Genomic DNA, 22,989 nt, shown 5'->3' on the forward strand with positions numbered 1-22,989 from the left:
GGCAACTTTCAATAGGTCTGGTGAGTTGCAAATGCTTAAAGAAGGAAATTTAAAAGTGTCTGGAAAACGGCAACTTACACACAGGAATAGGCTATTTGGTTAAGAAGGAACTCATGCAGAATCAGTGAGCTCTATCTAACTCTCTCTTGAAAACTTAGAAAATAAAAGGGGTTGGACAGGCTGGAGAAGGAAGATTGTTCAGATGTAGGGCAGTCCAGGACAAGGGGTCACAGCTTAAGGATAAGGGGGAAATCCTTCGAGATGAGGAGAACGCCATTCAGAGAGTGGTGATCTCTGGTACCACTGCCAGTACCCCGTTCCTGCCTTCATTGGCTATATTTAAGAGGGAGTTAGATCCGCCCTTGTCCCCAAGAGCTCAGGGGGTATGGAAGAAGGCAGGTCGGGATGCTGAGTTGAATGTCAGCCATGATCATATTGAATGGCGGTGCAGGCCGAAGGGCCGAATGGCTACTCCTGCCATGAGGCAGCCTCCACCAGAGGCAGAGAATTTAAAGCTTTAAGAATTTAAAGAATTTTAAATGTTAAGGTTTTTAAACCCTTACAGCAAGGAAGTAAGCCCTTTGGCCCACTGAGAACATGCTGACCATTAAGCACCTAGATACACAAATCCCAATGTATTCCAGTGGTCCTATTAGCTCCACTGTTCTCATCCCCGTCTCCTCTTCATTGGGCCAACAATGGGCCATTTTGGGCTCCACACTTCCGGTCATCTGTAGCTCAAGGATCCTATAGCTTGCTATAAGATCTTTGCTGTAGCTGACCCTCATTTGTTCTGGCCTTTTCCCCCCTCCCCTCCCTCAACTTTCCGTCTGCAGATGGGTAACAAACCAGAAATGTCACCCTCCAGAGTTGCTGCCTGACCCGCTGAGTTACTCCATCTTTTTTGTGTCTATCTTCGGTTTCAACCAGCGTTTGCAGTTCCTCCCGACAACTGCTATTTTTATTTGGCAGATTTGGAAAAATGCATCCACCCTAACGCTTAAAATGTGGATCACAGGCATGGCTGAGGCGCTACATCTAGAAGATACGAGACTCGTCTTAGCAGGAAAATCAGAGCAATTTTTAAAGATATGGTCTCCATTTGTTGATTTATTACAAGTATAGAATGGTGCAACACAACTCTGGAAATGGGTGATGGGTGTGGTAAGATATGAAGGGTATATCCCTACACAATTGTCCCATTTTCTCTCGTTTTTTTTTTTTTTTTTTTTAAAAACACATTTTAATGGGTTTTTTGTCTTTATTTTTCTACAGGCTCTCACTTGTTCACCCCTGGACTGCCCACCGGGTACTCTAGGGGTACTTTACACATCTCTACTTCCTTCACTCTTTTCTTCTCTCGCCCTCTCTCTTTCTTGATCTACCTTTTTCTGGGACAATTTAACATAGAAGTTGTACACAAAATGTTTGTGATATGCCGAGGCTTATACTACTGTACACTTGCTTCTAATGCAGTGGTTCCCAACGTGGGGTGTATGCCCCACAGGGGGGCAATTTGATTTTTAAGGGGGGCAATTGAGGAGGTCTGGGTCCAAATTTTTGATTTTGATTTTTTTGGATTTTCCATCAGGTAAACATATGTAGTTTATGTTTCGGATGCTATTTTGAGTAAATCATTTTTTTGGGGTGAAAAAAGGTCTTTATTGTGTAGTTATTACATAATCACCGCGCCATCGCTCTTCATGCACGTCGCACGAAGCGCGGGAGGTCATGGGAGAACCTTATTTATTGAATTGGATTTAGAAATGCGATTCAAAGAGCTTTTGCTAAGTTACCCTTATAATATCTATTTCCTCCGTTTTCTCTCAAGGGAAAGCAAAGGGGGGGGGGACAACAGGATTTTAGAGGTGATTAGGTGGGGCATGGCCAAAAAAAGGTTGGGAACCACTGGTCTAATGAAAATACAAATAAATAAATAGAATTTTATTTGGCAGAGTGAAAATCTGAATACAATTTTGGCCTCAGTAAATGCAATGCACAAAATTCAAAGAGGAGCCTGGGCAGCAGGGATCAGCTCAGATCAGGTGATAGGGAGTATCATCTGGCACATGATGAGGGTTGTTTACTTAGTTTAAACAGACGGTTGTCACTGAACCAGGGTCAAACAGACTGGCAGAAGGGCAGATCTCTTCCATCTGAAGTAACAAGGAGGAGTTTTAAAACTGCAAGGGGTGGGGATGGGCTAGGATTTTTGCCAGAAGCTGAATAAGGGTGGCTTTGATCTTGAAACATGTTAGGAATTTTGTATCATTCAGGCTGTGTGACGTGGTCCTGGTGTTAAAACGCACCGCGGTATTCACTGGGCCCCGAGTCTGCTGCTAGCATGAGCATTGACAACACCCAGACACAGAACAGCACAGGAACAGGCCTTTCGGCCCACAAGGTCCGTGCCGACCACACGGTGCTAAGTTAAACTGACCTCATCTCCTATGACACACAAGGTGCAAACTGCCCAATGATCCCAATTGGTCAGTTGCACCCTCAATTTTAACGGTTCACGATTGCATTTGACAAAGAGTCGAGAAAAAAAAAAACCATTTGTGTAGTGAGGTGGCTGTGGAAGAGTTGGGTGCGGGTTGAGGGGAATTGCTGTTGGGAAGGAATCCATTACAAGGAGCAGTTAAGAACTGAAGCCAATGTTGGGTTGACTAGAGGCAGGAAAGAGGGATGAAAGATATGACAGCAGGTTTAGTTTAGTTTAGTTTAAAGATACAGATGTGTGGGGAAGCAGGGTCTCGACCCGAAACGTCACCCATTCCTTCTCTCCCGGAGATGATGCGTGTCCCGCTGAGTTACTGCAGCTTTTTTGTGTCTATCTCATCCATATGCCTATCCAATTTATTTTTAAATGATACCAACGAACCTGCCTCCACCACTTCCACTGGAAGCTCATTCCACACCGCTACCACTCTCTGAGTAAAGAAGTTCCCCCTCATGTTACCCCTAAACTTCAGTCCCTTAATTCTGAAGTCATGTCCTCTTGTTTGAATCTTCCCTATTCTCAAAGGGAAAAGCTTTTCCACATCAACTCTGTCTATCCCTCTCATCATTTTAAAGACCTATATCAAGTCCCCCCTTAACCTTCTGCGCTCCAGAGAATAAAGACCTAACTTATTCAACCTATCTCTGTAACTTAGTTGTTGAAACCCAGGCAACATTCTAGTAAATCTCCTCTGTACTAGAGAATTTTGTTGACATCCTTCCTATAATTGGGCGACCAAAATTGTACACCATACTCCAGATTTGGTCTCACCAATGCCTTGTACAATTTTAACATTAAATGGAGGGTTATGGTATGAGTACAGGCAGGTGGGACTAAGGGAAAAAAATGTTGTTCGGCACGGACTCGTAGGGCCGAGATGGCCTGTTTCCGTGCTGTAATTGTTATATGGTTATCTTGTGTGTGGGGGAAGACTTACCCAGATCAAAGTTGTACATGCAGTAGGTCATGAGCACGTCGTTGAGCAGCACCAGGCCTGGGTTGTCATTCCCCTCGTAGAATTTGTTGTTGCGATCTGTCCTGCTAACATCCCGCTCTGGGGATTTTAAAAGAAATTTTATACATTTCAACACTTGGCCGCCAACACTATTGCCGACCGGTTACCGAGTAAATGTGAGGCCCAAAATGAGACTAGCAGCCATTTGGACAAACAGTTCAGCAAAAAAAAAAAAAAATAAATAAAATCTAAACAGCATGTTTAAGATGGAACTGCAGATGCTGGAAAATCGAAGGTAGACAAAAGTGCTGGAGAAACTCAGCGGGTGAGGCAGCATCTATGGAGCGAAGGAAATAGGCAACGTTTCGTCCCGAAACGTTGCCTATTTCCTTCGCTCCATAGATGCTGCCTCACCCGCTGAGTTTCTGCAGCAGTTTTGTCTACATTCTAAACAGCACTACGGTTTCGACCTCAACAAGATGGAGGCCAGGCTCCTGCAATGCTGCAGGTGACAAAAATGAGGACTAGACACAGAAGCAGTTTGGACCTCAACAAGATGGAGGCTAGTTTAGAGATACAGCATGGAAACAGTCCCACTGAGTCCGCACCGACCAGCTATCCCCACACACCAACACTATCCTGCAAACACTATCCAGCCTTGGAGGGCATCTACCACACATGGTGCCTCAGGAAGGCGTCAGTCAGACTCCACGCACCCTTGTAGGCGGAGAGCAGAGCCTCTTCAGCGGAACAGCTTCAAACTCAACAGAGCGCAGGCTAGAGGATTATTCCCGGGGGACACAGCTACCCGCCTTAAGGAGGGGGATCTACCAGATGAGAAGAACACACGAGAGTGCCTCAGGCCACAGAGGGTAGGCCATCAGCATTGGCTATAAAGACTCCTCACACCCTTGTAAAGGGACTGTTCTAAAGGCTACTTCCCTCCGGCAGACGTTACAAGGCCTGCTACGCCCGCACCTCCAGATTCAGGAACAGCTTCATTCCCAGAGCTATAGCGGCTCTGAACCGGCCCTGCTGAGTGCCCCCCCACCCCCACAGACTGTCTCCCTCGGATGGTCACGTCACACAGGCACATCTGCACTTCAGTCTGTTTGAACTGTTATAATGTTATTTTTACAACCATGTTTCTCGGGGTATCTAAATCTAAATTTTACTAGTTATTTAAGTTATGACATCGGATGGAAGCTGCATACCAAATCTCGTTGCACTTATGTGCAATGACAATAAAATATATTATTATTATTATTATTATTACTAGGGATAATTTACAATGTTACCAAACCAATCAGCCTACAAACCTGTACGTCTTTGGATCTGCTGTAGAAAGGCACTCGTCTCACCAACAAACTCACCTATCAGACTCTTGGATGCCCTTAGCTGGGAATTCCGCCGTTCCTGATCCTCGGTCACCGACTTCCACTGTAGTTTCATCCGGAAATATTCATCTCTACAGATATCACAAATGTGTTAAAGAAGGAACTGCAGATGCTGGAGAATCTAAGAAGGGTTCCCCGAAACGTTGCCTATTCCATTCGCTCCATAGATGCTGCCGCACTCGCTGAGTTCCTCCAGCAATTTTGTCTACCTTCACAAATGTGTTACCCTGGGGCAGCGCAGGGAATGGATTAGATGCCCCATGGCTTACTTTTTTGGCTGAAACCGGGCAAGTGAGGACCTTACATGTATCGGAAAGAACGGCAGATGCTGGTTTAAAATCCAAGATAGATCACAATATTGCTGGAGGAACTCAGCGGGACAGGCAGCATCTACGGGTCAGTCTGAAGAAGGGTCTCAACCCGGAAAGTCACCCCGTTCCTTCCCTCCAGAGATGCTGCCTGTCCCGCTGAGTTACTCCAGCTATTTGTGATCCATCTTGGATTAACTTTCCAGTTTCCTGCCCTCCGTTGTACGTACCTCTCTACACTTGGCCAACAAGATGAGTGTTCACATGCCAGTGAAAAGAACCACATTACTTCCTCCCCACACCTCCACAATTTGGGTCGGAAGTAGAACTACTGCTTACGTCTTTTGTTTCACCAACACTTTGCGTTCCTCAGCTGTGCTGTCCCACGGATAGTATCCCAGTAGGAATTTCCAAACTTCCCGTCGGATGCTGTGACACAGGCCCTGGCATTAAAGGAACGGGTCATTACAAAAAGTAGTAAACACTGCCCAGTCCATCATCGGCTCTGACCTTCCTTCCATCGAGGGGATTTATCGCAGTCGCTGCCTCAAAAAGGCTGGCAGTATCATCAAAGACCCAGACCATCCTGGCCACACACTCATCTCCCTGCTCCCTTCAGGTAGAAGGTACAGGAGCCTGAAGACTGCAACAACCAGGTTCAGGAATAGCTACTTCACCCACCGCCATCAGGCCATTAAACCTGGCTCGGACAAAACTCTGATTATTAATAACTCATTATCTGTTATTTGCACTTTATCAGTTTATTTATTCATGTGTGTATATATTTATATTATAGTATATGGACACACTGATCTGTTTTGTAGTCAATGCCTACTATATTCTGTGTGCTGAAGCAAAGCAAGAATTTCATTGTCCTATACAGGGACACATGACAATAAACTCACTTGACTTGACTACATTGTGTCGGAAAACCGAAGACCCGACCCGAAACGTCACCCATTCCTTCTCTCCGGAGATACTGCCTGTCCCGCTGAGTTACTCCAGTGAATTATATAGTGAATTATATTGGATAGATGTGAAGAGATTTTGATGGGAGGAATAACAAAATAAATAGTGTCCACTTTCTCAAATAGTTTTAAGTGCTCCACAACTTAAGTTCATAAGCTATAGAAACTGAATTAGGCTTATTGGTTTCTGTTAAACATAGAAAATAGGTGCAGGAGGAGGCCATTCGGCCCTTCGAGCTAGCACCGCCATTCATTGTGATCGGCTGATCGTCCCCTATCAATAACCCATGCCTGCCTTCTCCCCATATCCCTTGACTCCACAAGCCCCTAGAGCTCTATCTAACTAAAGATGTAGCTGAAGGCATGATGAGAGCATCTTTGCATGCTGTCAGCCCCTCTTATGCAAGTCATAGTAATAGGAGCAGAATTAGGCCATTCAGCCCATCAAGTCTACTCTGCCGTTTAATCTATCTTTCCCTCTCAGCCCCTTCTCCTGCCTTCTCCCCATAACCCCGACGCCCACACTAATCAAGAATATGTCAACCTGCACCTTAAAAATACCTGAAGAGACAGACAAAATGCTGGAGTAACTCAGCATGCCCAGAGATGTTGCCTGACCCGCTGAGTTACTCCAGCATTTTGTGTTTATCTTCGGTTTAAAACAGCACCTGCAGTTCCTTCTTCCAACCGTAAAAATCCCCAATGACTTGATCATAAATTCCACTGTGGCAATGAATTCCTCATATTCACAGCCACTGAGACTTGCAAATGTTGTACCAGTGAAGAACAAGGAGCAATGTTACATTTCAAGGTTAGTGCCGTGGCTTAGAGGGGATTTTCTAGGTGGTGGCAGGACATGAGCATTCTGAGGGAGAGCTCTGTGGATTTAGGAAGTGGTTTTGAAGTAAATCAATTTTGAAGAGTTGCTGTGGGGTGCAGCCAGTTCACACTGCAGCAACTTGGTGCCCAAGGTCACTCGAAACGAGTATGACTGCCCTCTCCTCTCCATGGTGGACGCCTGTGCGTGACTTTGTTTAACGTGGGGAGACTGGTGCACAGACAGCCACCCCACGGTCCTCGACAGATCTGGGTCAGGATCCAGTGGCGTGGAGTCCAAGACGACAGGTGACCTTTTTCTGCTGCAGCCTTCATCCGCCTTCCCAGCGGTTGTGACGCTCCACTAAGGTCAGCCATCGTCCTCCGCCTGTTCCACCGTTGAGGTCTTGGTTGGATTGACTCTTTGTCAGGGACCTCCCTCTTGACCTTACCGCCATGGGAGGCCCTACCAGGAGCATAGATAGCTCCAGACGGCATCGCTCTCAGGATCTCAGGACCACACAAGCTTCTCCACCACGAAAAGCCGACAATCCACGGAGAAGTGATTTCACCCGCTGAGTTTCTCCAGCATTTTTGTCGACCTTCGATTTTCCAGCATCTGCAGTTCCTTCTTAAACATCCACAGAGAAGTGATTAGTGTGGGTGTCAGAGGCGAAGGGGAGAAGGCCAGAGATTTGGGTTGAGAGGGAAAGACAGATCAGCGTGGTTGAATAGCGTAGTAGATTCGATGGGCCGAATGGCCTAATTCTGCTCCCATCACTTATGAACAGCAACAACTTGGAATATGCTGCCTGCCCAGGTAGATAGCTCTGGCAAACGCAATGCTAGCATTTATTTCACGAGGGCGAGAATACAAAAACAGGGATGTAATGCTGTAATTTTGGGCAGCATATCCGTGCGAATGGTAATTGATGGTCAGGGTGGGACTCAGCGGGCCTGTTTCCATGCTGTGCCTTTAGACTTTAGAGATACAGCGTGGAGAGAGGACCCTTGTCCCAGTGATCACCCTTTACACTAGCACTATCATACACACTAGGAACAATTTACAGTTTTCAGAAGTCAATTAACCTGCAAACATGTGGGGTGTGGGAGGAAACGAGAGCACGTACTGAGAGAACATGCAAACTCCGCACAGACAGCACCCGGAGTCAGGATCAAACCCGGGTCTCTAGCGCAGTGTCACAGTGTCACCATTATCTCTGTATTATAAGTTAGGTCGTTATTCTCTGGAGCGCAGAAGGTTAAGGGGGGACTTGATAGAGGTCTTTAAAATGATGAGAGGGATAGACAGAGTTGATGTGGACAAGCTTTTCCCTTTGAGAATAGGGAAGATTCAAACAAGAGGACATGACTTCAGAATTAAGGGACAGAAGTTTAGGGGTAACATGAGGGGGAACTTCTTTACTCAGAGAGTGGGAGCGGTGTGGAATGAGCTTCCAGTGGAAGTGGTGTCGGCAGGTTCATTGGTATCATTTAAAAATAAATTGGATAGGCATATGGATGAGAAGGGAATGGAGGGTTATGGTATGAGTGCAGGCAGGTGGGACTAAGGGGGAAAAAAAGTTCTTCGGCATGGACTTGTAGGGCCGAGATGGCCTGTTTCCGTGCTGTAATTGTTATATGGTTATCTCTAAAGATCAATTCCAACTCTACACTGAAACACACTTTGCAACAAATGCATGAAATGTTTTGGATACAAAAAACTGAATCAAATAATGAATGAAAAAAAAAAAAAAAAAGTCACCTACTCCTTTAAAGATTTTTTTCTTCAGTTGGTCCACATCTTGAAGTTTTCCTTCTGGGTCAAGATGTTTCTGCCACTCTGCGGCCGTTAAGGTCTCCTGCCGCTGTACTGTCGGCCTCTGGCCCAGGTCAACTTGCTAGGAAGAAGGAGAAGATGTTCATAATGCACCGGGCAGGCAGGGTGGCACAGCGGCAGAAACTTAAAACAAGGATCTACCCCTTAATTAAAATGTGGATTACGGAAATGATTGAGACGTTGCATTTGGAAAAAATAAGATTTGTCTTAATTGGCAAACCAGAATTTTTTGTTAGATTATCGTCTCCATTTATTGAATTTTTGAAAAAGTAAATTCAGGATTGAAACCCGAGTTGGATGAATAGGTATACTCAACATTTCCCAGATCTATCTCCATAATCTTGTTATTGGTATTGGGGTTTTTTCTCTTCCCTCTCTATTTCTCTCTCACCTTTTTCTCCCTTTGTCTTTATTCTTTAAAAGAAAACTTAAAGCTATGTAAGAAATCTGTCGAGAATAAATTGAATACGTTTCAAAAATCATTCCTTAATTATGGTTTAATAACGGCAAAAAAACCTATACGGACTTTTTGGAAAAATACATCGATACCAGCGCTTAAGATGTGGATTTCAAACATGTTGGAAACGCTACATCTTGAAGAAATGCGATTCCTCCTAACTGACAAAGTAATAATAATAATACATTTTATTTATGGGCGCCTTTCAAGAGTCTCAAGGACACCTTACAAAAATTTGCACAGATGAAAAGGGAGGGGGACGTGGGGCTAAGGATAGGCAGAGGTGAAGAGATGGGTCTTGAGGCGGGACTGGAAGATGGTGAGGGACATGGAATTGCGGATCAGTTGGGGGATGGAGTTCCAGAGCCTGGGAGCTGCCCTGGAGAAGGCTCTGTCCCCAAAACTGCGGAGGTTGGACTTGTGGATGGAGAGGAGACCGGCTGATGTGGATCTGAGGGACCGTGAGGGTTGGTAGGGGGAGAGGAGGTCAGTGAGATATGGGGGGGCCAGATGGTGGAGGGCTTTGTAGGTGAGGATCAGGATTTTGTAGGAGATGGGAAACCAGTGAAGTTGTTTGAGGACTGGAGTGATGTGATGCTAGGATTTGGTGTGGGGGACCAATTCCAAAGGACTTGGTCTCCGTTTGTCGACTTCTTGGAAACGATCCTTCAGGACTGGGTGAATGGTGGTCAAGAGTAACAAATAGCTATCACACACGTTTCTATTTCTTTTCTATTCTTTCTCTGTCTCCTTTTTATTGTTACAAAGCTACAAAACATAGAAACATAGAAATTAGGTGCAGGAGTAGGCCATTCGGCCCTTCGAGCCTGCACCGCCATTCAATATGATCATGGCTGATCATCCAACTCAGTATCCCGTACCTGCCTTCTCTCCATACCCCCTGATTCCCTTAGCCACAAGGGCCACATCTAACTCCCTCTTAAATATAGCCAATGAACTGGCCTCAACTACCCTCTGTGGCAGAGAGTTCCAGAGATTCACCACTCTCTGTGTGAAAAAAGTTCTTCTCATCTCGGTTTTAAAGGATTTCCCCATTATCCTTAAGCTGTGACCCCTTGTCCTGGACTTCCCTAACATCGGGAACAATCTTCCTGCATCTAGCTTTCTGTCCAACCCCTTAAGAATTTTGTAACAGGGTCTATAAGATCCCCTCTCAATCTTTTGGTCTAAATTCTAGAAGAGTATATAACAGAAGTCTATCCAGTCTTTCTTGGGATAAGACAGTCCTGACATCCCAGGAATCAGTCTGGTGAACCGTCTCTGCACTCCCTCTATGGCAATAATGTCCTTCCTCAGATTTGGAGAAACCAAAACTGTACGCAATACGCCAGGTGTGGTCTCACCAAGACCCTGTACAACTGCAGTAGAACCTCTCTGCTCCTATACTCAAATCCTTTTGCAAAAGACAGATGTGTACAGCAATTCGTTCTTCCCCCGCACAATTAAAGCACGGAATAATCTCCACCCCAGCATAGTTACCCAACCAGATGCAACTAAATTTAAAGTAGCTCTTTCTTCCCAATAACCCTTACTGGCTTAAGTCCTCCCTTCACCACCTCCAGTTTAAATTCCATTTGGAATATTTTGGAGGACCAAGAAACCAAAACTAAAACCAAATAAGAAGCTGTACATGAATTGTAACATGCCAATATATACAAGGTACCTATGGTACCATGTTATTGTACTTACTTCTAATAAAAAAAAATAAATAAATAAATCTGTAAGTCGCTTAATACTATTTGTATGCGTGCTTCTAATAAAAATATTTAAAAGGATATAAAAGGATATAAAGAATTAACTTAGCCGCTCTCTTTGTCTCTGACCATCTAACAAGGTGGCCGATTGGGAAAGGGGGAGATGCAGCGAGACCTGGGTGTCATAGTACACCAGTCATTGAAGGTAGGCATGCAGGTGCAGCAGGCAATAAAGAAAGCGAATGGTTTCATTGCAAAAGGATTTGAGTATAGGAGCAGGGAGGTTCTACTGCAGTTGTACAGGGTCTTGGTGAGACCACACCTGGAGTATTGCGTACAGTTTTGGTCTCCAAATCTGAGGAAGGACATTATTGCCATAGAGGGAGTGCAGAGACGGTTCACCAGACTGATTCCTGGGATGTCAGGACTGTCTTATGATGAAAGACTGGATAGACTTGGTTTATACGCTCTAGAATTTAGGATTATAATTATAAGTATCTTATAGAAACTTACAAAATTCTTAAGGGGTTGGACAGGCTAGATGCAGGAAGATTGTTCCCGATGTTAGGGAAGTCCAGGACAAGGGGTCACAGCTTAAGGATAAGAGGGAAATCCTTTAAAACCGAGATGAGAAGAACTTTTTTCACAGAGAGCGTGGTGAATCTCTGGAACTCTCTGCCACAGAGGGTAGTTGAGGCCACTGTTCATTGGCTATATTTAAGAGGGAGTTAGATGTGGCCCTTGTGGCTAAGGGGATCAGGGGGTATGGAGAGAAGGCAGGTACGGGATACCGAGTTGGATGATCAGCCATGATCATATTGAATGGTGGTGCAGGCTCGAAGGGCCGAATGGCCTACTCCTGCACCTAATTTCTATGTTTCTATGTAACAACATGGATACTGCAGTGAGCAATCTGCCGCTGGTTTCCAGGCTGACCACTTACGCATGTGATGACCTCGAAGCCTGGCTCATCCTGCTGGTCCAGGTCTAGGCCGGCGGCCATCTCGCGCATCGGCCGATGCCGGGTGCCGTCCGGGGGGCGCAGAGCCTCGCGCAGGAAGTTGGTCACTTTGGAGAAACTACCGAACGTGGCGGCATAAGGGTCCTGTATGAACCGCTGCGGAAAGAAAGTGAAATATCCAAGTTAAAATATCGACGTGCTGGATGGAGTAAGTCAGCGGGTCGGGCAGCATCTACTGGAGAATGAATCAATGATACTTTATTTTCATTCTGTCTGAAGGAGGGTTTCGGCCCGAAATGTTGCCTATTTCCTTCGCTCCATAGATGCTGCTGCACCAGCTGAGTTTCTCCAGCACTTTTGTCTACCTTCGATTTTCCAGCATCTGCAGTTCCTTCTTAAATACTTTATTTTCACATTAAATACTTTATTTCACACCAAGACTAGGCAGGTAAGGTGAAAAGATCAGCTCTGCGCACACCCTAGGTAGTACACAAGTGGTAGTGCTGACAAAGTTATACGTACCGAACTGTCCCATCTACTGCCTGTGCCGCCACACGCAGCACCCCTCCCCCAGTTCCCCCTTTGTTCTCGCCACCCCCCCCCCCCCCCCCCCCCCAACCCCCATGCCAGGACCCCCTTTGTTCTCGGCGGCTCTCTGTCGGGTCCCGAAAAGGAATAGGTGATTAGTACAGGTGTCAGGGGTTATGGGGAGTAGGCAGGTGAATGAGGTTGAGAGGGAAAGATAGATCAGCCATGATTGAAAGTCGGAGTAGACTTGATGGGCTGAATGGCCTAATTCCGCTCCTATCACATGAACATGAAACACTGGTGCCGCTGGTATGTCATGGAGACATTCACAAAGTGGATGTTGATTGAATCCCCACCAGAGTAAGCCCCAGGCAAACAAGAGTTACTCACTGAAACCAGATCTGAGGAATGCTCATCAAACAGCTGCAACTCATCAAAGGACTGAGACAGGGCGTGAGAGTCGTGAGAGTAGACTAGATAGAGACGAGAGTCCTTCTTGGACCTGCCAAACAGATTGACACCCACAGTCAACAAACCATTCCACTGACAGCTAGCAGATAAGACCTTCCATCACAGTGAGGAGGTGCCTGGCTGTCACTGGGAGTCACTGTGATGGATGTTTGTGTTAAATTGTGTTAATTGTGTGTTTTGTTGCTTTTTTTTTACTGTTATGACTGCATAGTAACAACATTTCGTTCAAACTTGTCTGTGAGTGACAAATAAAGAAATTCAATTCAACTTCAGACAAAAAACTGCGGTGAAAAAAACACCTTCTTTACGAAACTCCCACAGCGAACCGCTTGGTTAATATTAAACGCTCCAGAGGCATTGACAAAGATCGAACTAGACTGGATAACTGCTGATTGATTCTCGGAAGGTCACTATACCGCAGCGAGGTGTGAAAATTCCTACGTATGCCTGCCACAGTAGTGAGATGGATGTTTTCAGGAGAGAGTTAGATTTGGCTCTTGGCACTAAAGGAATCAAGGGATATGGGGAAAAAGCAGGAACGGGGATAGGCGTCCGCATGTTCCCGCACTGTATAGCACGTTGTAAAAGAGACTGCACACGGGTACCTGGAACACATTGCCGGGGGTGGTGGGTGGAGGCAGATGCGTTAGTGGCAATTAAGAGGCTTTGGGATAGGCGTATGCATGTGCAGGGAAATGGAGAGATATGGATCACATGCAGGCAGAGGAGATTGGTTTGATTTGGCATGGTGTTTGGCAACGACGTTTTGGGCCGAAGGGCCTGTTCCTGTGCTGTAAAAGAGCCTTCACGAGTGAGGAGAGTGGACCAATGGCCCACAGTGGACGGAGGTACTCGATACTCACGTTGCCAGGACCACGTATTTACACAGACACTTGAGCAAAGCTCGGGTGCCACCAGCGTGGAAGTGGAGAGCTGGAAAGGAGATGCCGTCTTTGCTGATGAAGATGAGATACGACCAGCCCAGGCCCGGCTTGTTTTTGCGGATAGACTTCAGCTCGGACAGACTGATGGAGAACGCCCACTGGCTGTGCACTCCTGGAGACTGGGCAACAGCTAAGAAATGGCACGAGAGGTGGAAAAAAAACAAAAAAAACCCACTCAATCAAGGAAGCCGCAACAAACAGGGACAGGAAAAATAGTTGCAATCATCCATATAACCATATAATAATTACAGCACGGAAACAGGCCATCTGGGCCCTTCTAGTCCGTGCCGAACACTTACTCTCACCTAATCCCATCTACCTGCACTCAGACCATAACCCTCCATTCCTTTCCCGTCCATATACCTATCCAATTTATTTTTAAATGATAAAATCAAATCTGCCTCCACCACTTCCACTGGAAGCTACACTCTCTCTGAGTAAAGAAGTCCCCCCTCATTTTAAACCTAAATTTATGTCCCTTAATTCCGAAATTATGTCCTCTTGTTTGGAGCTTGTACATTCTCCGATGACTGCAAGAGCTTTCCCCAGGTGCTCCGGCTTCCTCCCATACTCCAAACACGTACAAGTTTGTAGGTTAATGGGTTTCGGTAAGAAATTGTAAATTGTCCCTAGTGTGTAGGATAAGATTCAAGATTCAAGGTTCAATTTAATTGTCATTTGGACCCCTTGAGGTCCAAACAGAATGCCGTTTCTGCAGCCATACATTACAAACAAATAGACCCAAGACACAACATAATTTACATAAACATCCATCACATCGCTGTGATGGAAGGCCAAAAAAAACTTATCTCTCCACTGCACTCTCCCCCCCCCGATGTCAGAGTCAAAGTCAAAGCCCCCGGCTGGATTGTGCTAGTGTTGGCGCAGACTCGGTGGGCCGAAGGGCCTGTTTCCGCGCTGTATCTCGAAACTAAACAAGCATTTCATTGCATCTCTGTACATAAGAAAATAAATAAAGTACCCGAGCACTCAAACTCACCTAATTTGTAAAACGATTCACTACTCTTGGTGATCTCACATTGTTTAAGTGCCCGCATTTTACCTTAACAAGTGCATGATTAAGATGCAAAAACCGTCAATGCATTAGAGTATTGAGCAGCTGCCTCTTACCACGTACTTCCTCCTGTGGCCGTATCCTGGTCCCTACTGTGCTAATAACAGCCCAGTCAGGCTCGTAACCTGGATCAAACATCTCCTCTTCAGTGTGGCAGGCTCCATTCACATTGCTATCCTGCAAAACACACACAAAGTAGCTGGTAGAAGCTGGGACAACCATGGAAAGTTATGAATGAAACAGCTTCTTCCCTCAGCCATTAGACTATTAAACACTGCAACCTCCAAATAAGCTCTGAACTACATAGACTATTTTTGTTATTACTGCACTATTATTGTTTGTTTGTTTTTTATGTGTGTGTGTGTGTGTGTATGTGCGTGTGTGTGTGTACGTGTGTGTGTGTACGTGTGTGTGTGTGTGTACGTGTGTGTGTGTGTGTGTATGTGTGTGTGTGTGTGTGCGTGTGTGTGTGTGCATGTGTGTGTGTGTGTACGTGTGTGTGTGTGTACGTGTGTGTGTGTGTGTGTGTGTGTGTACGTGTATACACACACACTGAACATTTTTTTCTCGTTTATTACATTGCTTACAATGTACAATGTTTACATATTCTGTTGTGCTGCTGCAGGTAAGAATGTCATTGTTCTATCTGGGATATATGACAATAAAACATTCTTGACTCTGGAAAGCATATGACTTGGCCCAATAACAAGGACATTAAACCATGGTGTACTGTCGACTAATGCAGGGATCGGCAACATACAGCCCGTAACACAAAATCATCCGGCCCGCAGGCGTTTTTTTTTTCAATTCGTTTTCACGACCTGGGAACTGCAGCCAGTCCCGGGACACGCAGGCGGCAATAGACAATAGACAATAGGCGCAGGAGTAGGCCATTCGGCCCTTCGAGCCAGCACCGCCATTCAATGTGATCATGGCTGATCATCCCCAATCAGTACCCCGTTCCTGCCTTCTCCCAATATCCCATGACTCCGCTATATTTAAGAGCCTTATCTAGCTCTCTCTTGAAAGCATCCACAGAACCTGCCTCCACCGCCCTCTGAGTCAGAGAATTCCACAGACTCACCACTCTCTGTGAGAAAAAGTGTTTCCTCGTCTCCGTTCTAAACGGCTTACTCCTTATTCTTAAACTGTGTGTGTGGCCCCTGGTTCTGTACTCCCCCAACATCGGCAATACGTTTCCTGCCTCTAGCGTGTCCAAGCCCTTAACAGTCTTACATGTTTCAATGAGATCCCCTCTCATCCTAGCAACCTGGGAACTGCAGCCAGTCCCGGGCCAGGCGAGCAGACCTGGGAACTGCAGAGAACTAATTGGAAAAACACGTGAAAACTAAACGTGAAAAACAACACCAAGCGTCACACTATGCCGATAGATGTGGCCCGCCATCTGCTCACAGACATGGGCCCTGGCCCCTATGCAGCACAAGGTTGCCAACCCCTGCTCTAATGAATACTAAAATGTAATCTATCAAGTTAAAGCAGAGAAGCAAAAAACAAGTCTCAAAAAATATGAAAACTCTTTTGCTTCTTTAAGTCTCAAGTTCAATTCTGCCTGAACTTCTCCTTCTTCTTGCGTATGACGTGTGCACAGCCTAAAGGACAACTTGTTCTATTTGATATTATTTGATTGTGCACACCAGGCTGATTGCATTCGTCGAAACAGGGCAGACCACGTGAAGGTTGCAATCTCCCCATCCCTGCTGAACTTCTCCTGTTAACAGTGGCAACAAGGAAGTGCAGATGCTGGTTTACAAATGACACAAGGTGTCAGGAGCAGCTCAGTGGGTTAGGCAGCATCTCAGGAGAACATGGATGGGTGGTTTCAGATTGGGACCATTCTCCTGACTGATTCAATCTTTAAAGCATGTCTTTAAAATGAGAAGGGTAATGTTTAAAGGAGATGTGCAGGATATAAGTTTATTCTTTTCCACAGAGGGTGATGAATGCATGGTAGTGGGGGCAGATATGCCAGTGGCATTTATGTGTAGTTTATTATTGTCACATGTACCGAGGTATAGTGAAAAGCTTTTGTTTGTGTGCTATTCAGTCAAAGAAAAGAACGTCTGAAGAAGGGTCTCGACCCAAAACGTCGCCCATTCCTTTTCTCCAGAGATGCTGTCTGACCCGCTGAGTAACTCCAGTTTTTTGTGTCTATCTTCAAAGAAAAAACTATATGTACACATGATTACAATCAAGCCGTCCACAGTGCACAGATAGGGGTAAAGGGCCAACATTTAGTGCAAGATATAACACTGAAGAGACTTTTGGATAGGCAAATGGATATGCAGGGGCTGGAAGGATGTGGATTATGTGCGGGTAGATGAGAGATGATCAAGGCATCACCGTTCAGAGTAGGCAATGTGGGTGAAAGGGCCTGTTCTTGTGCTGGACAGTTCGAGACCCAGTAGATTTACCTTCTTGGAGTACAGGAACTGAGAATGTTCTCCACTCTCACTTACCGGAATCCACTCCACGACTGTATCAGAACCCTGAGGAACAGAACAGAACAAGAACAAATCATCTCATTAAGACTGAATGGGAATTTCACAAGTCGGGTTGGGGTGTAGGCGAGGTGGTGCCCTTTTTAATATTTTACCCAATGTTGCTTTTAGTGACAAAAATATGAAGCATATCAAATTGGGCAGAGAGCATAGCAGCACGTCACACAATCCCAATAATTCCCCAAGGAGTGGTTTGGGATTAAACAATCCGACGTGTTTCCGGTACTGTGTGAGGAAGGTTGCTGGTTTAAACCGCAAATAGACACAAAATGCTGGAGTAACTCAGCGGGACAGGCAGCATCTCTAGAGAGAAGGAATGGGTGACGTTTCGGGTCGAGACCGTTCTTCAGACGGGTACTTCTTCTGGTATTGTTGTATAAGCATGTTTGACCAACCATTTCCACATACAATTAGCAGTGGTTGTCACAAAATGTAGCAATTAGAAAATATGCTGCGTTGTGCTTGTGGTAAGAGAACAGTAGCCCAGAAGTGGTCCAGAATTAAAATTGATTGCATTGATCAGAAAATGGACAGAGGACATGGGTGGAAGGAAACTGCAGTCAGATTGTCTCAAAAAGCCAACTTATTTTGGCGCAAGGAACCTAGTAATCCATATTCATCTTGGGCGATTGACTGTATGAGGAGGTAGTTGAGGCTGGGACTATCCCAACGTTTAAGAAACAGTTAGGCAGGTAGGACAGTTTTAGAGGGACATGGGCCAAACGCAGGCAGGTGGGACCGCTGTAGATGGGACGTGTGGGCCATTGTGGGCAAATTGGGCTGAAGGCTCTTTGACTGATATTATTAGCCCCAGATAGACTCTGGCTAAATTTGTTAATATCAGTTTGTTATTGAGAATGGCAGAAGGAGATTAAAAATGCTTCTCCATGTATTCTCCTCCAATGGGACAACCCAACTCTGCAGGCATCCTCTGCTATGTCGGAACTCAAAGATAGACAGAAAATGCTGGTGTAACTCAGCGGGTCAGGCAGCATCACTGGGGAAAGAAAAGATGGGTGATGTTTCGGGTTGGGACACTTCTTTAGACTAACTTAGTTTGCTGCTGAATTTCTGACTGTTGAGAGGACGTCCATTGGAATTAGTTTTTGTACAGTACTCCCACGACAAATAAAGCCACGTGCTCTACGAAATAACCACATTTGAACACTCTCACCTTTTCAATGATCCGAATCACTCCGGGAATGTGTGTATCCTGGTCATGTGTCCTTTTTGTGCTCGTGTTTAGAAACACACCATATTTCTCAAACGCTACCTGTTAGGGAAAAGGATTAAGAAAAAAAACAGTCACAGGACTGTTGGTTGTGAAGGACAGGAATGCGATTAGATTTGCCTGCCAGGCTTTAAAGTTTAAATGCACGTAATCGGATCATCATCATCGTGCTAACATTAGCGACGCAGTGGCGCTGGTTTCCGATGGGAACGGTGACGGACGCACTGGACTTCCACCGCAGGAAGCATAGGATTTTGGTGTGTGTGTTTTATCATCATTCCACACGATGCTGTGTATGACAGTGATCGTAACTTCCACTGAAGTGTGGATGGCTGTTGGCTCGCGAGAAGCTCATCCGCCCTTTGACAGGCCTTGTTTTTAGTCCTGCTGGGGGTCCACAGCCCCCTCCTCACCTGGCAAACCAGGTGGGGGAAGACAGTTTAGTCACAGACTATCCGGCCATGGAGCAGGTAGCACGGGATTACATGCCCCCCCCGACCTGACCTGAAATCAGAACATTCTAAATTTACCTCCATTTCGCGTGTGAAAAGAGCAAGGGGATTTGAAAACTAATCAGAGCAAGGGGATTTGAAAACTAGTTAAGGACAATCAGCCATGTTTACAGAGACTGCAGTGTAAGGAAGTGATGAGGTTGATGGTGTGTGACGTAAATATTGATTTTTTTTTGGTGAAATGGAGACAATTGAGTTACTTGACTTTAAAATAAAGACACACACGGCACCAAATTCCCCAACTAATTGTCCAATTACTCATCGGGTGAGAATGCAGAAGTTTGGATTTGTACTAAAGTTTAGAGAAGGGGGGGGGGGGGGGGTATTCTGCAAATACTCCTGTTAAAAAAAAAAACTGAAAGGTGTAAAAGACCCACCATGTTCCACCATCCTGACAGCTGCATAATAAGTACATTAATAACGGAGTTACACTCTATCCAGTCACAGGGTCCTAGTTCGACAGCATTGAAACAGGCTCTTCAGTCCACCTCACCTATGCCGACCGTAATGCCCATCAATGCTAATGAATACTTTATAAAATATTCAACTACCTCAGACAAGATGAAGAATTATGTTTAAAAAAAAAAAATCTAGCTCCTAATTCATCTATTCCTCTAAAACACAGCACGCCTTAAATTATGAAATGAAGGAAATTGAATCTACAAATATGCCAACCATCCCCTCCTCATCTGGATCTATTTATCACTTGCCAGCTCTTTCCCCACTCTTCCCTTCAGCTCTTTATTATAGTTATCCCCCCTCTTTCAGTTTAGATGGTCTTGACCCAATAAGTCGATGTCCCTCAGTCTGAAGAAGGGTTTCGGCCCAAAACGTTGCCTATTTCCTTCACTCCATAGATGCTGAGTTTCTCCACCATTTTTGTCTACCTTCGATTTTCCAGCATCTGCAGTTCCTTCTTGAACATTGATTGTCCATTTCCCTCTACAGATGTTACCCGATTCACTAAGTTTCTCCACCTTGTTTTTCGCTCCAGGTTCCAGCGTCTGCTCGAGCAACTTAAATGTAACTTTAAATTTAGCCCACTCCCTGCTCCGACTGTGTCTTCTGCGTCCACTGTCCTTGAAATTGTCTTTCTATGTCCTACACTGAGGCATGGACCACCTAGCAGTGAATATTAATTCCATGTCTGTACTCAACAGATGCTGTAGATTTGCAATCACCAGCCAAGCTTCCATATACAATGACAATTTGTACCAGAACTCCATGCAGAGTGCACCTATGTGAAGGAAATAGATAGCTAGATATGGGTGGTGGGTAGTCGAAGGGGGGGGGGGGGCATTCTTTTGCTGCTCCTCCTCCATCTTAGCTGCTGCTGTAGTGCGCCTGCACAACTTAACTACTAGGAACAGCATTCCACAATTATGTACTTTTCAATTATCAAGTGTCAATAATCATGGAGGTTGCCAAAGATACAAGCTGTATTCCAAAACCTTGAGCATACCATTGTGGGCCAACACCCGATACAGTATACACAAACATATATATTCGCAGAGCACCTCAAGGATGCTCAGCCATCTAATATGATGGCAACTCTGACTGCATCTCCATTTTGCATTCCCAATCGTTCACTCCGAAGATAGACACAAAATGCTGGAGTAACTCCGCGGGACAGGCAGCATCTCTGGAGAGAAGGAATGGGTGACGTTCGGGTCGAGACCCTTCTTCAGACTGAGAGTCAGGGGAGAGGGAGTCTAGAGACATGGAAGGGTAAGGTGTGAAAAGGACAGATCAAAGCAGATGATGGTAAGGAACGGTAGAATGGTTCATTGTTAGCTGAGGAGAAGGTAACAACACAGCATACAATCAGTAATATTTAATCAGGAGGACTCCCTTGTCTCTGGCACTCTTCAAGCCAATGTCAAGAGTGTTCAATTGTCCTATGTAACAGAATAATGAAATTCTTACCTGCCTCAGCTTAACAGTATTTTGGATCCAGTGCAGTGCTTGGAGGTACATATGGGGTGAAACTAACATCTACACTTTATTGTGTATGTGATGAATAAATCTGATTGATTGATTGATCTAGATTAAACATCAAATTTCCTAACCAACTATGCTGTTTTGACCTACCATCAAATACATCCAAAGTTATTCTTTAAATCAATTGGAAGGCGGCCATTGCTAAGAGTTTTGTTATTCAAAGGGGCTTATAAGAAGTTTTTTTTTATTGCAGCAGGTGCTGAAAATCCAAATGGAAAATAATAAAGCACTGGAAACAGCCAGTCAGACGGCATTAGTACAAAGATAAATAAAGTTAATATTTCTGGTTAAAGTCCCTGTCAACTCTCTGAAAGACAAATAATACACCTTTGGAGAGAATCAGTGTATTCCTTTATCACATAATACCTTGCAAATCTCTATAATCAAAGCAGAAAGTCATGGAAATCTAACACAGCATGCCAGGCAACATCAGTGAAGAGAAACAAACAGAGCAAAGGTTTCTGATCACCTTTTATAACAGACCATCGTTAAACAAAGTAACAACTCTCTTTGTGTCCAGAAATGCTGGGACGAAAGGACATAGACTTATAAAGTTAACTCTCTTTCTCTCTCTTTCTTTCGTTCATTCTTTCTCTCCTTCCCAGCCAAAGATACTGCGTGGCATGTTTTGTATTTCAGATTTTAACCACCGAAAGTTTTGCTTTGGTTTAAACCAGCATCTGCAATTCCTTTTATACACATTTCGAAAGTTTGGCTTTGTTTTGTTTTTCGAACTCTCGCCCCATGCTTAGACATTCTATAAGATCATATCACTGTACCACGAGACATAATGACTCAACTATTACTTTTGTGCCTGCATGAGATTTCCTTCCACTACATGTGTGCATTTGTATCTGTACGACAGCATACAAATGGTTAACACCTTATAATTCTCTACGCGTGAACCCATCCTTCACTGTCTCCCCTTGTTGCAATGTCTACCGATGTTTTTAAATGACTTACAACTGCTAAACAGCGAACTGTTACCTTGTGACCATCCGCAGACGAACCCATTCTTTGCCTCTGCTTGTCCAAAACAAAACTTCTTGCATCATTTCCGACTAGTGTCGATTGGTTCTTGCACAGCTCACCCACTTTGGAAGGAGTGGTCTGAATACCGATAACGTCACAACAAATTCCACCAGACTGTATTTTAATGTTAAATATGTCCTCAGTCCCTTCTTCAGGAATCTGACCTGAATTATCTACTGTATAGATAATACTGGGGGAAAATGCAGCAGATGATGTAGCTTTAAAAGAAAGAGGAGGAAAAAAAAAGACTCAACATTTCAGGTGAAAGACCTTTGGGTAGACCTTTTAAGAAACATGTAGTCAAGTGGATAGTGTGTAGGAAGGGACTACAGATATTGGTTTACACTAGAGATAGACACAAAATGTTGGAGTAACTCAGCGGGTCAGGCAGGATCTCTGGAGAGAATGGGTGACTTCAGACCTTCAGGTACACGAATAGGACAGGTTTAAAGGGATATGGGATTATTGTAGATGGGACATGTGGGCAAGTTGAGCCGAAGAGTCTATTTCCAAGCTGTAAGACTCTATGAAAGTGCTGGAGTAACTCAGCAGGTCAGACCAAAGATTATAGAGCAGAGCTAGTCAAAGATACCAGAGGAGCTCCTCTAGGATCTTTGGAGGTAGTATCTTTGGGTCAGACAACAAGCACCTCCGGAGAACATGGTTAGGCGACGTTTTGGGGCAGGAACCTTCTCCAGTCTTAAGAAGGGCCCTGACCCGAAATAGCCTGTTCATTCCTTCTCTAGATACTGTCAC

At 44.9% G+C, this 22,989-nt stretch overlaps 1 protein-coding gene across 3 annotated transcripts in view; it reads right to left on the bottom strand.

Annotated features, from left to right (window-relative positions):
• The window catches only part of tbc1d17 (TBC1 domain family, member 17), a 32,215-nt gene extending 9,511 nt beyond the window's left edge, over positions 1–22,704 (bottom strand). Inside the window, exons 1-11 of one of the 3 annotated variants that reach the window (XM_055663269.1) lie at positions 22,165–22,704; positions 18,632–18,730; positions 17,416–17,445; positions 14,995–15,115; positions 13,783–13,993; positions 12,839–12,950; positions 11,903–12,076; positions 8,717–8,848; positions 5,503–5,606; positions 4,832–4,926; positions 3,441–3,557 (exon numbers count right to left, since the gene is read on the bottom strand). In XM_055663269.1, the coding sequence (XP_055519244.1) occupies positions 3,441–3,557; positions 4,832–4,926; positions 5,503–5,606; positions 8,717–8,848; positions 11,903–12,076; positions 12,839–12,950; positions 13,783–13,993; positions 14,995–15,115; positions 17,416–17,445; positions 18,632–18,730; positions 22,165–22,215 (1,246 nt within the window). In that variant the 5' untranslated portion in view covers positions 22,216–22,704. Of the gene's footprint in view, positions 1–3,440; positions 3,558–4,831; positions 4,927–5,502; positions 5,607–8,716; positions 8,849–11,902; positions 12,077–12,838; positions 12,951–13,782; positions 13,994–14,994; positions 15,116–17,370; positions 17,446–18,631; positions 18,731–22,164 lie in introns of all 3 variants that reach the window. The other 2 variants (XM_055663267.1, XM_055663268.1) reach the window with 2 other exon arrangements.
• Between the last annotated feature and the right edge of the window lie 285 nt (positions 22,705–22,989).

The sequence above is a fragment of the Leucoraja erinacea genome, chromosome 37 (genome assembly GCF_028641065.1).
Source record: "Leucoraja erinacea ecotype New England chromosome 37, Leri_hhj_1, whole genome shotgun sequence".
In the NCBI taxonomy this organism is placed as follows: domain Eukaryota; kingdom Metazoa; phylum Chordata; class Chondrichthyes; order Rajiformes; family Rajidae; genus Leucoraja; species Leucoraja erinaceus.